Source organism: Colias eurytheme, chromosome 2, assembly GCF_061535395.1.
Source record: "Colias eurytheme isolate Ceu_HAF_F1 chromosome 2, ilColEury1 Martin Lab GWU primary, whole genome shotgun sequence".
NCBI lineage: Eukaryota > Metazoa > Arthropoda > Insecta > Lepidoptera > Pieridae > Colias > Colias eurytheme.
This window is the reverse complement of record NC_142981.1, coordinates 4,620,748-4,633,788: the sequence shown is the minus strand read 5'-3', so window position 1 is coordinate 4,633,788 and position 13,041 is coordinate 4,620,748. Positions and strand designations below refer to the sequence as shown.

The following is a 13,041-nucleotide window of genomic DNA, read 5'->3' as shown; positions in this document are numbered from 1 at the left end:
TTGACGTAAGAATTGCGTTGAAGACAATGCGCTTGGGAGACACAAATAGCATATTGAGTGTTTTATTTGAGACAGGTATTTGAAAGGCCGTTGAACTGTTCTAATTGATTTTCGATGTACTTACTTATTTTTAACATGAAATTCATGCAATTTGTAAATCAACAGGAGAGAATTTTAAAATAGAATTATTTGGTTCAACTTATACTGTCAGCGTAGAATTGGAAAAGCAAGTGGTGAGGTTCTTCGACACCTTCAATACACTTGTTCGGCAGCAGACATTTAAAATCATAAATAAGTCTGACCACGTTTTGACCTACATGTGTATGAAGAATGATTGTGTTTACTATGGTAATTGTCACTTTATATTATAAATATTATTAGTATTAGTAGTAGTAATAACATCTCATTTTATATAATATTAGTAGTATTATTATATCGAAACAGTGGCAGAGAAAAAAGCTATACATATTATCTAAGATTTAATATTTTTTTTCACTTATCGGAGCTTAACATTAGCCTTAGTTTTATTATGTATTTTAGGTTTGAACAGGACAACTGTTTTTAACCTTTCTGAAATGAATATTACTTATTATACTCATTTATAGTTTGCATATTGACCTAAAAACTGTAATGTTGTTTCAGATTTTGAAGAAAAAGTTAAACTAGCAACTGTGTTCTATAATTTAAAAGAAAATGAATCTAATAAAACTGCAAAACTAGTTCATTATGATGTTTTAAGTAGTGATGAACATGAGAGAGTTTATACAAGGATATTTTATGATGAAATTCAAGCTTTAGTTGCTGATGAGTCTTTACAACATCAAAATATGCATTTTACTATATCTCCTATAGTGAGTAAAAATACACTTTAAAGTTATCTTAATCTTAATCTACATTACATTATGTATTTAGAAAGGAAAAACATAGTAAATGATTATTTTATATATTATTTCTAGCAAGGCAAATTATGGCCTAAAAAAACAACAGAGTTAACTATAACATTTTCACCAAAAGAGATCGGGGAATTTAGCACAATCGCATATTTGGACATCGACGGAGTGAACGACCGTGTTCCTCTTAAAATTGTCGGAACGTCGTTACCACCTTCTATAAACCTAAATTTAGAAACACTGGACATGGATTGCGTATACATAAACAAAAAATACGACTATGAAATTGTAGCTATGAATAAAGGTGCTGAATTCTTTGAAATTGTAAAAATTGTTTGTGTTTTCTTTAGTTGTTTGTTAATTGTTCGTTTCTTAACTAATCGGGGGAAATGCGGATGTGAGATGATTTGTTAATACCACTAGAATCCTTTTAGTTATTGTAAGTTTCGTAATATGTTATGTAAGTAGGTTGTTTTCATCAGTCACTAGTTATGCTTTAAATTCACATTATTGGATTAACCCATCATTCGGAGTTGCCCTTTCTGTACCTATTTAGTTATTTTAAACTTCACTATGGGTCCATCTGTTCATATCAAATTCAAAAGACTTATAAATTTATTTTGAACAGGTCATATCAATGGGTTAATAGTGTATAAAAATGTCCCGCCTTTATTTGGAAGTATAATCACATGCACACCTGAGATGCGTTGTTTACGTCCCGGCGAAAAAGACATTTTCGTTATTTCTTTCTGCAACTCAAATCAAGGTCCTTTCTTTGAGGAAATTAACTTTTCTATTCGCGATACGGACGTCGTATTGAAAGTGTATTTAAAGTAAGTATGCATTTTTAATGTTTTACCTTGGTTTTACCATTATTGTACTTAAAAGTTTGGTTTGTGATTTAACAGAGAGAAATTGTTGTATGTTTTTGTATGTTGTTTCAGAGGAGTTGTTATTTATCCATCACTGATGTTTAGCATACCTTGCTTAGATTTTGGGATGGTGAGCTTAGGTATGTTTTCGTTTTAAATAAAATCACGAATAAGTATTAAGTATAACTTATGGATATTGCTACTTTTAAATGGATTCAGGAATTCCAAAAGCCATGGAAATTGAAGTGATTAACGAATCAGTAGTCGATGTAGCTGCGAATATAAAAATATCGTCAGACGGGCCAGAAATAAGTAGCATTACATTGGAGGACTATGCTGTAGCTGACAGTCCTAAACCTATTGTACCTCAATGGCCTAGAGAGTTTAATATATCCCCGGATAAGGTTAATATAGGCCCTGAGTCGCGTGTTTCATTGAAGGTAAACTTACTAAAATTAAGTGCATGTATGAAAATGCTATGTAAAGTAATAGATTGTTAGCATGTGCCAATGATATATTACATTTTTCAGATAACACTAACCGCAAACTTAATAAGAGCAAATCAGACATCTTTAGAATTAGAGTTAGATAAATCGGATAGCCCACCAATCGTCTTACCAATTACGTTCAACGCAATGGTACCACATATTACACCAGCACCAGATATCAACCTTAGAGCATGTTTTTTAGACTTCCCATATAAACATGAAATTGCTATATCTAGTAATAATTTCTGGGGGTACTTCACGTTAGTAGAACCAGAGGTAATTTTTTAATGAAAGCAACCTTTTTTAAATTATATTTATCTCATCTAAAATGACCCAAATAAAATAATTGTGCTTATTCAGGAACCTTCAACTTTGGAAGTTGAAGTCGCAGTAAAAGAAGGCATCATTAAGCCTAATAGTACCTTATGTTTGCCAGTGACTATAAAAACTAGTGTATTGGGAGTTCAGGAATATTCCATAAGGTAGGAATTTTTTTGTTAAGGAATATAATATGCTTCTATATGTTTGTATTTAACCGACTTTTTTAGTAACTATATTTTTTATATTACATAATATTTGCCCTGACTTAGTTGCCGTATATTAAAATTTTATAGGGTTCATCTGTTTGGGCTGTCAACACCTGTCGAAATTTGCCATATCAATGGATGCGGTGTAAGACCTATTGTGACCTGTTCACCCATGGCACTGCATTGGGGTCAGGTTAAATTGTTAACAAAAAGCCAGAAAATACTTACATTATGCAATGACTCCCCAGTTGTTGTTAATTTCCGAGCTTCGTTGGTCCGTGCTTTGATTTTGATCATTTAAAATTTATTTGGTTTATATTTAAAAAAGATACCTATTAAGTGTTCTTAACAGTTTGAATAAATATAAAAACCCATATAGAACTGCATTCTGCATTCATGCAACTCGTTTATATAGTTCTGTTCTGTTCAAAGATCTATCAATTTACTTAGTAGAACTATTAAAAAACTTACAAATCAAAATAATTTATATATTCCTATTCTATCTCATAATTTACTCATAATGAACAAAACATGTTTCAGTTAAATCGTGATGGTCGGTGGCAAATATCTCCTATGGAAGGTTATATTGAACCTGAATCTGAGACAGACTTGTTACTCAATCTGTACCTTATAGATGCTGATAGCTATTCTAATAAAGCGGTTATTCAATTGGAAAAAGTGAAAGATATAGTATGGATTTAATTTCCTATTATCACTATTTTCGTCACATGTATAATTTTTTGATTCAAAATTAACATCATAGAATACCGCTTACTTTGTAGTTGGTGCCATTATCTGCTACAGGTGTAGGAACAAGTATATTGGTTGGGGAACTAAGAGACAAGGTGATGCTGGGCCGACACTTTACGAGAATCCCCTTGAATTGCCAAGTTATAATGGAAAACTGTGGCACCCGTATGCATGCTCTTGAGTGGAGTGAACACTATAAAGCTCCTAAAACAAAGCAACACGCTACGTAAGATATAACAAAGATTGTATGGAACTATTTTATACAAAGTGAATATGCCTACACACATAAATTATGGCAATAATACAACGTGATAAGCAAATTATTTTCAAATATTTTAACTCAATAATAAATAATTGAGTACAAACGGTTACGGTTTAGATATATGTATTGAAATACTTCAATAGGTACCTACTTCTTAAAGTAAGGTATTTACGTAGTAAAAAATAACTTTTACAATTTATTATTATAGCGGATTCTTCAACTTGGATCCTAAGAACTTTAAAATGGCTGCTGGAGAAAAATTGGATTTAACAATAACAGGGTTATCACACAAAGTCGCCACCGTTAAAGAAATGTGGTATTTGGTTGGAAGTGTAGAGGGTATAAATAAAAAGGAATTACTATTGGAATGCCAGATCATTGCGGAATTTGTAGATCCAAAAATAGAGATATCCTCAAACGTATTGGAGTTTCAGTATGATTATGGTCCATACAGTGAATTCTATAAATTAACAGGTTTGTAGACTTACAGTATGCAGTAAAAGTGATTTTTTATATTTATAACTTACTAGCTTTCTACTCGAGGCTTCGCCCACGTAATCAGAGGAAAATCTGCATAGTTCTCGTTCGCGTGGGATTTCCGGAATAGAACGTCTCTATGTCCTTTCTCAGATCTCTTCTTAACTATCTTTACCTACATCTAAATGAGTTCAGTGGGTTAGTGGCGAAGAAGCGACAGACCGACAGAAGGACTGTCAGGCAGACAGTTACTTTACATTTATAATATTAGTAGAAATGTCTAAATTGTTTCTGTTTTCCAGATATTGTCACCATCAAAAATGTTTCAAAATTACCCCTGGATTTTGAAATTAGCGTCAAACCACCCTTTGCGCTTATTCAAAAGCAGGGCACTTACAAAGTTTTACCACACGAGGAAAACTTGTGTGGGTGCATATGTTACAGAGAAACAGATTTAAATGTGCCAAATATGATTACCGAAAATGGACTCCAACAATCTAAGATATTTATAGACTTTTTAACTCTTAAACCGGTGGACCCATTACGAAATGAGCCACTACATTTCTTTCAAGATATAAATAAAATAAAATTAGCTTTTAATCTAACACATGTGATTGAAGAGCGACTGGAAGACCAAGAAGTCATGAAAATACAGATTTTATTTGACACGACCAAACATCAAACTCTTAAATCTCGAGTATATTGTGATTTGTTCAGAATCAAATTTAAAGGACACAAGAACAAAGTAAAAGATATTCACGTTACCAAATAACAATGCATTATTTTAATGTACATAGTAATAATTAACAGAAATCATTTAATTTTAGGATGCAATCAAATTAATAGGAAAAATAAACTTTCCAAACATGTTTGTGTTATCGCCACGAGTTGATTTTCAATGTGTGCTGAATGGAAGTATTGAAAGTAAAACTATAAAAATTCAAAATGCGACACCCCTTCTAGTTTGTTACAGATTTAATTGGAAAAAGTTTAATATATCTGATACAAAAATGGTAATTAAACTTTTAGAGTTTTACTTTTAGATGTTTGGTAAATATTATAAACTAGAGGTCCGCCCCGGCTTCGCCCGTGGTACATATTTCGCAATAAAAGGTAGCCTATGTCCTTTCTCGGGTATCAAAATATCTTCATACCAAATTTCATGCAAATTGGTTCAGTAGTTTAGGCGTGATTGAGTAACAGACAGACAGACAGAGTTACTTTCGCATTTATAATATTAGTATGGATTTAACTTTGGTTTTCAGCCGGAAATTTCCAGACAAGATATAAGTAAAGGCAGTGCTTATAAGGTTTCTACAAATGAAACTGAGGCTAGTGGTAAATATAATTTATTATTGGATTAATATATTACTTTATAATTTATATTATCTAAAATATTAAATAACATACATACCTACCTACTTGCTTATAAAATATAATTTATTTTTTTATTCCAATTAATTTTAATATCAAATTTTGCCTCGTAATTTTTTAATAGCTGTTGATACTTATACAGACATGTATGAAATACTTGCTTGTCGAACTCCAGTTGGATCTGCAGCTGATAATCCGGAGCACGAAACTACGGTCAGGGATGTCGCATCTCCTCCTTATGAACTTGACGAGACCAGTTCAGCAAGCATTGATGACCGCAAGGAAGATTTTCAATTAAAACGATATATAACCATGAGTAAAATTACTCCAATGATTGATGCGGATTATGAGTCAGAATTTGAATGGAGTTATAAGTTCTTTAAGAAAGATATGCGATACCATGTTGGAGCGAATGACGTTTTGCAGTTATCTCCACATCGCGGTCTTTTAAAACCGAACGAAGTACAATATGTTCAAGTAATTTTTAGACCTAAGCTAAATATGAATATTCGCGCTATCTTAGAATGTGAAGTACTTGGTGGTCCTCCGGAAACTATAGTAGTGACTGGCCAAAGCTGTGATTTGATGTACAAATTAAACTCACGTAAAATTAATTTTAAAATAAAATCCTTTCATGAAAATGCGATGGAACGACTTATTATGTCTAATATAGCACAGCTACCTTTTGAATATAAGACTTATTTAAACGAGCCTAATTTCGAAAACGACTTGTATGGAACGATCTTAAATATCATACCAGATGAAAAAGTGTTAGAGCCGGAGGAAACCATTGATGTCAATATTGAAGTAAGACCAGGGGCTATGGGTTATTTTAACACGGAATTCATGTTAGAAATTGGACATTTGCCTCTAATACCTATTGAAGTATTTGGGTGGGGAGTGATACCACAAGTATATATATCATTGCCAAGGCCAGAAATGTCTAAGGTAACGTAATATCTCAGATCCATCAATTCATTCTTAGATCTTCAACACTTAATTCATATTTTTTGTCTCATTTAGCTTAACCCAGAACTGGGATATAAAGCAATACCTACATTGACTGAAGAATATTTAGAAGCTATACATGAAATATTCACAAGAAGCACTTCCGAACACTTAAATTCGCCGCTAACTGAGAAATGTTTTGAAGATCCTATGTTTCAAACGGATTGGCATATTTGTTCATCTTGGGTACAAGGATGTGATATCCTTTAGTTTGTATTTCTTAACGTATCAGTATTCTCTAAATAATCGTAATTATTTTTAGGACGCGTATCCATCGACGATGGATATTGAACTTGCTATTGAAAGGATGTTGGTAATCAATTATATACGATTGCGCCCAGACGTGTTAAATGTCTATTCTACTACGTCTAAAATGATACCTATACCAGGCTTTCAAACAACACCATATGTAATAGATTATGGAGTAGTCATTACTGGAAGCACAGTGAGTATACATAATTTTATTTTTGGTTTTTATAGCATTCAAATGCTAAGTAAATGATAAATTTTTAAAGAATAGAAAAAATCGATCATGAGGCGGGATTCCAATCCGTATCTTTTGGCCGTACCGTGGCACCGCACCGCCTAGAGTATCGGCCACTAGTGCTCCCACCCGCGCCCCAGCAATCGAATTTTTTCTACTCTTTCGGTTCTTTACAAATTTAGCAAAGTGAGTAATCATGTTAGTTTATGTTATTAGATTATTACTGTTTTGGAAATTATAGAGTCGAGAAAAATATATCACATGTATATCAATTTCCAATATGTTAAGTCTTTTTTTTTAAAGTGAAACTTTTATTACATCGTCTCAAACTTTTTGGTCTGTGTAGCGCATGTCGCGTGACGGTCGGCTGCCGAGTAGGTATAAAGCAGTGTTCGGAACCGTTCGAACAGTTTCACTTTTACCGTGGTTTCTAAAACCACACAACATTTTTAATTTGAGTAGGTACCTAATTTCAAAGTATCTTCATATAAATTATTATTATTAAAGGTGCAGTGCTGTGTTGATATAATTAATTACGGACCTATAGTAACTAAACTCCATTTCGCGAAAGGAACTCGTATTCCACAGTGGCTTGGATTAAAATTATGTGGAAAACTAAATGCGGGCGAAACAGGAAAATTAGAAGCAACATTTGCTCCTACTTCAAACGATTTTACGGAATTAGAACAAATTGTTGAAACATCCTTCAATATCGATGTAATTTCTTTGATATCTTACTATAGTATCGAGATAATACCTAAGCAGTTTAATATTTAATATAGTAAACTGCTTAGGTATTTTCTTAACCTCCTATTTTATTTGTAGGTGCCGTATGGTGTTACCATCCCAATTCAAATCAAAGCATTGTGTGCGGTACCATATTTGTCTTCGAACGTAAAAATAATAGACTTTGGTACAATAAGATGTGGCGACAAAGTTGTTTGTTCCATACCACTCAAAAATGTGTATGTCGTGTATTATTAGTATATTTATTAAACGGGTACCTACTATAAGCACAGATAATAAAATACTTTACCTAAATATAAGTAAGATCTTAATGAAACTATATTATGAATTATAATAAGATTATGTAATATGTATTACAGTTAGAAATTAAAGACTTTTTAACGGATTTTAAACGCGATTTATTCATTCTATTATTTTCCCGACGTTTCGAACACTTTACAGCGAGCGTGGTCACGGGGAGACTGAGATGTTATACGTCTTGACGGTCATTCAAAAATTGCTGTTTGTAAACTACCTCCACCTATTCCTCCGTAGTTGGTATGTGGAGTATTTTTCCGGATGTTGGCAGTATTGGCTGATCGTGTCTTCTAGTCTTTTGGTATGTTTGACATGGGGTTTTAAATTCTTAATAACAGGATCCCAGGTGTTAGAAAGTTTCAAATCATCTTCTCTATTGAAATTTGGGTGTTTTTTAATTTCAATAGCCTCGCGCACCAGTCTTGGAAAAAATTTATTTTCTCTGGCAAGGATTTGTGGTTGGTCGAATCTTATGAAGTGGTTGTTGTCCAGTGTGTGTTCACATACCGCAGACTTCCTGTGACGCCGATGCTTGATATCCGCAATGTGCTCCTGCGGATATCAAGCATCGGCGTCACAGGAAGTCTGCGGTATGTGAACACACACTGGACAACAACCACTTCATAAGATTCGACCAACCACAAATCCTTGCCAGAGAAAATAAATTTTTTCCAAGACTGGTGCGCGAGGCTATTGAAATTAAAAAACACCCAAATTTCAATAGAGAAGATGGTTTGAAACTTTCTAACACCTGGGATCCTGTTATTAAGAATTTAAAACCCCATGTCAAACATACCAAAAGACTAGAAGACACGATCAGCCAATACTGCCAACATCCGGAAAAATACTCCACATACCAACTACGGAGGAATAGGTGGAGGTAGTTTACAAACAGCAATTTTTGAATGACCGTCAAGACGTATAACATCTCAGTCTCCCCGTGACCACGCTCGCTGTAAAGTGTTCGAAACGTCGGGAAAATAATAGAATGAATAAATCGCGTTTAAAATCCGTTAAAAAGTCTTTAATTTCTAAATGTATAATACTCGCGTAAAATCAAACATCAGAAAATACTATGTATTACAGTGGTAAACCTACATGCATTTGGTACGTTAATTTAAAAGCTAAAAGTCCGGGACCCAATCCTATGACGGTCTTAGATACCTCTGGTAAATATGAGCCAGGCGAAGGTGGATGGTTGAGTATAGCTTTTAAGCCCACTATGGAGGTATTGATATTTTCCTAAAATTATTTAGATTTTTATACGGTGTATGTAAATTATTAATTAATTTTGTTTGCAGTTACCATATGAAGGAATTCTTATATTCAAATTCCATATGAATCCAAATAGAATGACTATTCCAGTTGTGGGACAAGGAATCTTACCTCAAATTCATATCATAGGACCGAACGTCAATTTCCCACCAACATTACCTTGGGCTGAAACTACTGATATATATTTTGGTTTAACAAATCCTTGTCCATTTCCAATTGAATTAATTATTGCTCATAGTGACATGTGAGTTTTTTTCTGCGCTGATTATGATGTACCAATTTCGAAATCTATAATAACGTACTGAATATTTCAGCAAATGGAATCAGGAAGATGAAATTTATCAATTGCTGTATAAATATTACAATAAACCGAATGAAATGTTAGTTTCGGCTATAAAACCGGGAGCGGGTATGCCTCAAGAAATATTGAGCTTTTACTTTAAGTTTAAGGAACAAGTTAGGAGGTATTTTATATCTTTACTGATTAAACTTATTTTATTACCTAACCCTTTATCACACTGTTAAACATTTTTCTCATAGATGTATCGAAGAAGAAGGTCAGATGTCCAAGGCGTCAACTGCAAGGCAATCCGCTTCTACTAAGTAAAAAATAATACTATAATACCAATTTTCTTCTTGTTAACATTAATGCGTAGATATATTATAATTTTCTATACACTTTAATAGAAAAGCGCAAAAGAGTCCAAAAACAGCTCCAAAAGCTTCAACTGCGAAGGATGCAGCTGGTCCGAGAAAAGCTAGAACTGAAGCAGAAATTGTTAATGGTATGGTGTTGGAATAGCCTTATAACCTTGAATCTATTATACTCGTATTGTTTCTTAAAAAACGTAACATTTACACAATTTTAATATTGTTTATTTAAGATGTTATGAAATCAATGAAAGACAACGGCGTCGATCCTCTTAAGGAGTGTCTTGACGTGTGTGAAAGTGCATCCTCAGTTATTGATACTGACAGGCACTCAAAAGGGATGCTTATATTTTTTCATGGTTCACCATGTGAAGGTTTGTGTATATTATTTAATGCCATGTTGTTTCACAATTCGAATCATCATTTAAAAAATGTATATTTTAGAAATTCATTGCCAAGAAATAGCATATTCTACCGGAAAAGCACTTGGACTACCTACTATTAATGCAGACGTTTGTGTGGTAGAAGCGTTGTGTGTAAGTCAATGCAATGCAAAAATGGTGTTAATAACTGCTATAAATGAAATGTACGAACTGACACGAAAATGCAATAAAGATTCCGATGAAACGGGAATGGAATGTGAAGGTATTAATTCTTAATACCTAATCAAATTAAATAACACCGTGGTTCATGTTTGTTGGTGTATATTGAAACAACGTGTAGTATCTCTCTTGTTTTGTAGATAATATATTTGAAGAAACCGATGATGAATTTGACATTATATGGAAGAAAATAGAGTTTTTATCAAACAGCAAAAATGTAAACACCCCTCGTTCCAAAGCAAGTGATAAAAAGAAAAAAAAGTCGCCCACTTCGTCTATAGCATCCCATACAGCGCTTGGAGCTATGGGCTCTACTACTATGTTCCATATGGTATGTTTATTTTTGAAGTGAAAACTTCTTTAGCGGCGTTGAGCACTTTTTCTGTAATGGGTATAAAACCTCAAACTCGCGTCAGGACACGTGACCTGATCGAAAAAGCGTAAGACGGATACCATTCCAAAATATCAAACATGCTCAACGTTAATAATCACGTTTTCACTTCTGCCGGCACTCCCAGAGTGCAACCCGTCTTTTTTTATAGGTTTAATAATAATATATTAGTGAACTATTTCTTTATTATTTTCTTAATAGGATTTGACACAAGAACTTCTCAACGATTTCTTCAATCAACCTAAATTCAGTCGTGGATTTATTGTGGACACCTTAACAAGTATCGTTTTTAAAAGCCCGTCACTAGTTATATCTACCCTCATCAAATGTAAAAGCAACATATGGAACATACATTTAGTATTGTGTCAATCAGATTTTTCAAAGTGGGCTCAAAATTATGAAGAAACTCAAAGAGACCATGATAATATCGATGAGTAAGTTATTTGAAATATATTATAACTAGCTTGCCGCCCGCGGCTTCGCCCGCTTTGTCTAAAACCTAATAAATTATATACTAAAACCTTCCTCTTGAATCACTCTATCTATTAAAAAAACCGCATCAAAATCCGTTGCGTAGTTTTAAAGATTTAAGCATACATAGGGACATAGGGACAGAGAAAGCGACTTTGTTTTATACTATGTAGTGATACGCAATTATCCTTTAATAAGCTTCACTATATGCGCTTGTTAATGCACAAAATGTCTTAGATACCTAACGATAGGGTCCAAAAATAAATTTCATAGTTTACGAAAAAAATATTTATAAAGCGATTAAGGTAAAATAATACTGCACATTTATTTTAAGAAATATATCAAAAGTATATGACGAAACAGAAATAGCAGAGATAGTAGATTCTTTCGAAGATATGGGAGATGACGAGTACGAAAATGCAAATCCTGAACTTAAGTCTATTTATATTACCTACGGCTTAGAAGAAAGGAGAATGAAATATTACGAAAAAAGAGGGTAACTTAACTAACACTTGCATATAAATTCCAGTTCACGGTTTATTTAAAAAAAATACTTAAATAAATATGACCTATTTTTTTAGATACCCCAATGATAGTCCCAAGCAAGAGAAAAGTGCGAAAGGTAAAATTTATTTAAAAAGACATTATCTATTGTTTTTAAAGCAGTAGTACCTGCTATAAATTATAAATTAAATCTTTTAACAGATCGAAGTAAGTCATTATTGGTGGTTGATAACGAATCGAAGAAAAAAATTAAAAAAGACGATACGAAAGGTAAGTCAAGTTTGCAATGACTACATTGAATAAAAATCTAATATAAGTAGGTCATTTCTATTTTCAATAATAATAATTTTAATCGTTTTAGGCAAACCTACAAGTGAATACGTATTAATGAGTACAAAATATAATGACTATTTAAAAAACACGTATGAGACCTTAATTAACTTGGCAAATAATTGGATATTAGAAGAATGCGACGTAGGCTTCCCTATTGTTGGGTTTAATGGACAGGTTGTGGGTTCAACTCATAAAAAAGTCAAGAAAAAGTCGGAGATGCAATTACAGGTATTTAAATTTTAGTAGGTATATTTAAAAAAACGCAGACGCAGTTTTTTTTTAGTTTTAAATTATTGTAAAATTTATTTTATAGGCATCCGAAGTCGATATCACTGACAGAGGATTCCCATTAACTCTAGTAATGTGTCCATGCTTGCGTTACAAGAAAGCAATTGTAAATATGTTTATACGATCAGACCTTGTCCGAGAAGCTCTTCAAGAAGAGGAGGTATCTGATATACTCAAATGTCCTGTGAATATCAAAGAATTTACAGTTTTATTGCCAAAAACATTCCCATTGATACTGAATGAAGAACCTCTGCAATGGCGTTATTTGGAGGAAGCGCCGGTATTTCCTTTTTACATTTATTAATTTATTATTTTCGAAATATTAAACCCTGCTAATGATTTTAATTTTA

The 13,041-nt window shown here is 33.0% G+C and overlaps 1 protein-coding gene and 1 pseudogene across 2 annotated transcripts; both read left to right on the top strand.

The window, feature by feature from the left end:
* Window positions 1–4,031: 4,031 nt before the first annotated feature.
* Window positions 4,032–7,237, top strand: LOC149910277 (axonemal central pair apparatus protein HYDIN-like). The gene is made up of 8 exons (XM_090109253.1): window positions 4,032–4,263; window positions 4,569–5,011; window positions 5,094–5,279; window positions 5,532–5,604; window positions 5,816–6,588; window positions 6,664–6,834; window positions 6,911–7,093; window positions 7,169–7,237. The coding sequence occupies exons 1-8, from the start codon at window positions 4,032–4,034 to the stop codon at window positions 7,235–7,237; spliced, it is 2,130 nt and encodes a 709-aa protein (XP_089965379.1).
* A 735-nt stretch (window positions 7,238–7,972) lies between these two features.
* LOC149910276 (uncharacterized) lies at window positions 7,973–12,089 on the top strand (annotated as a pseudogene). The gene is made up of 10 exons (XR_016457703.1): window positions 7,973–8,097; window positions 9,263–9,404; window positions 9,478–9,695; window positions 9,766–9,915; window positions 9,992–10,054; window positions 10,139–10,236; window positions 10,336–10,747; window positions 10,845–11,035; window positions 11,297–11,529; window positions 11,901–12,089. The product of XR_016457703.1 is annotated as an uncharacterized LOC149910276 (transcript).
* The last annotated feature ends 952 nt before the right edge of the window (window positions 12,090–13,041 follow it).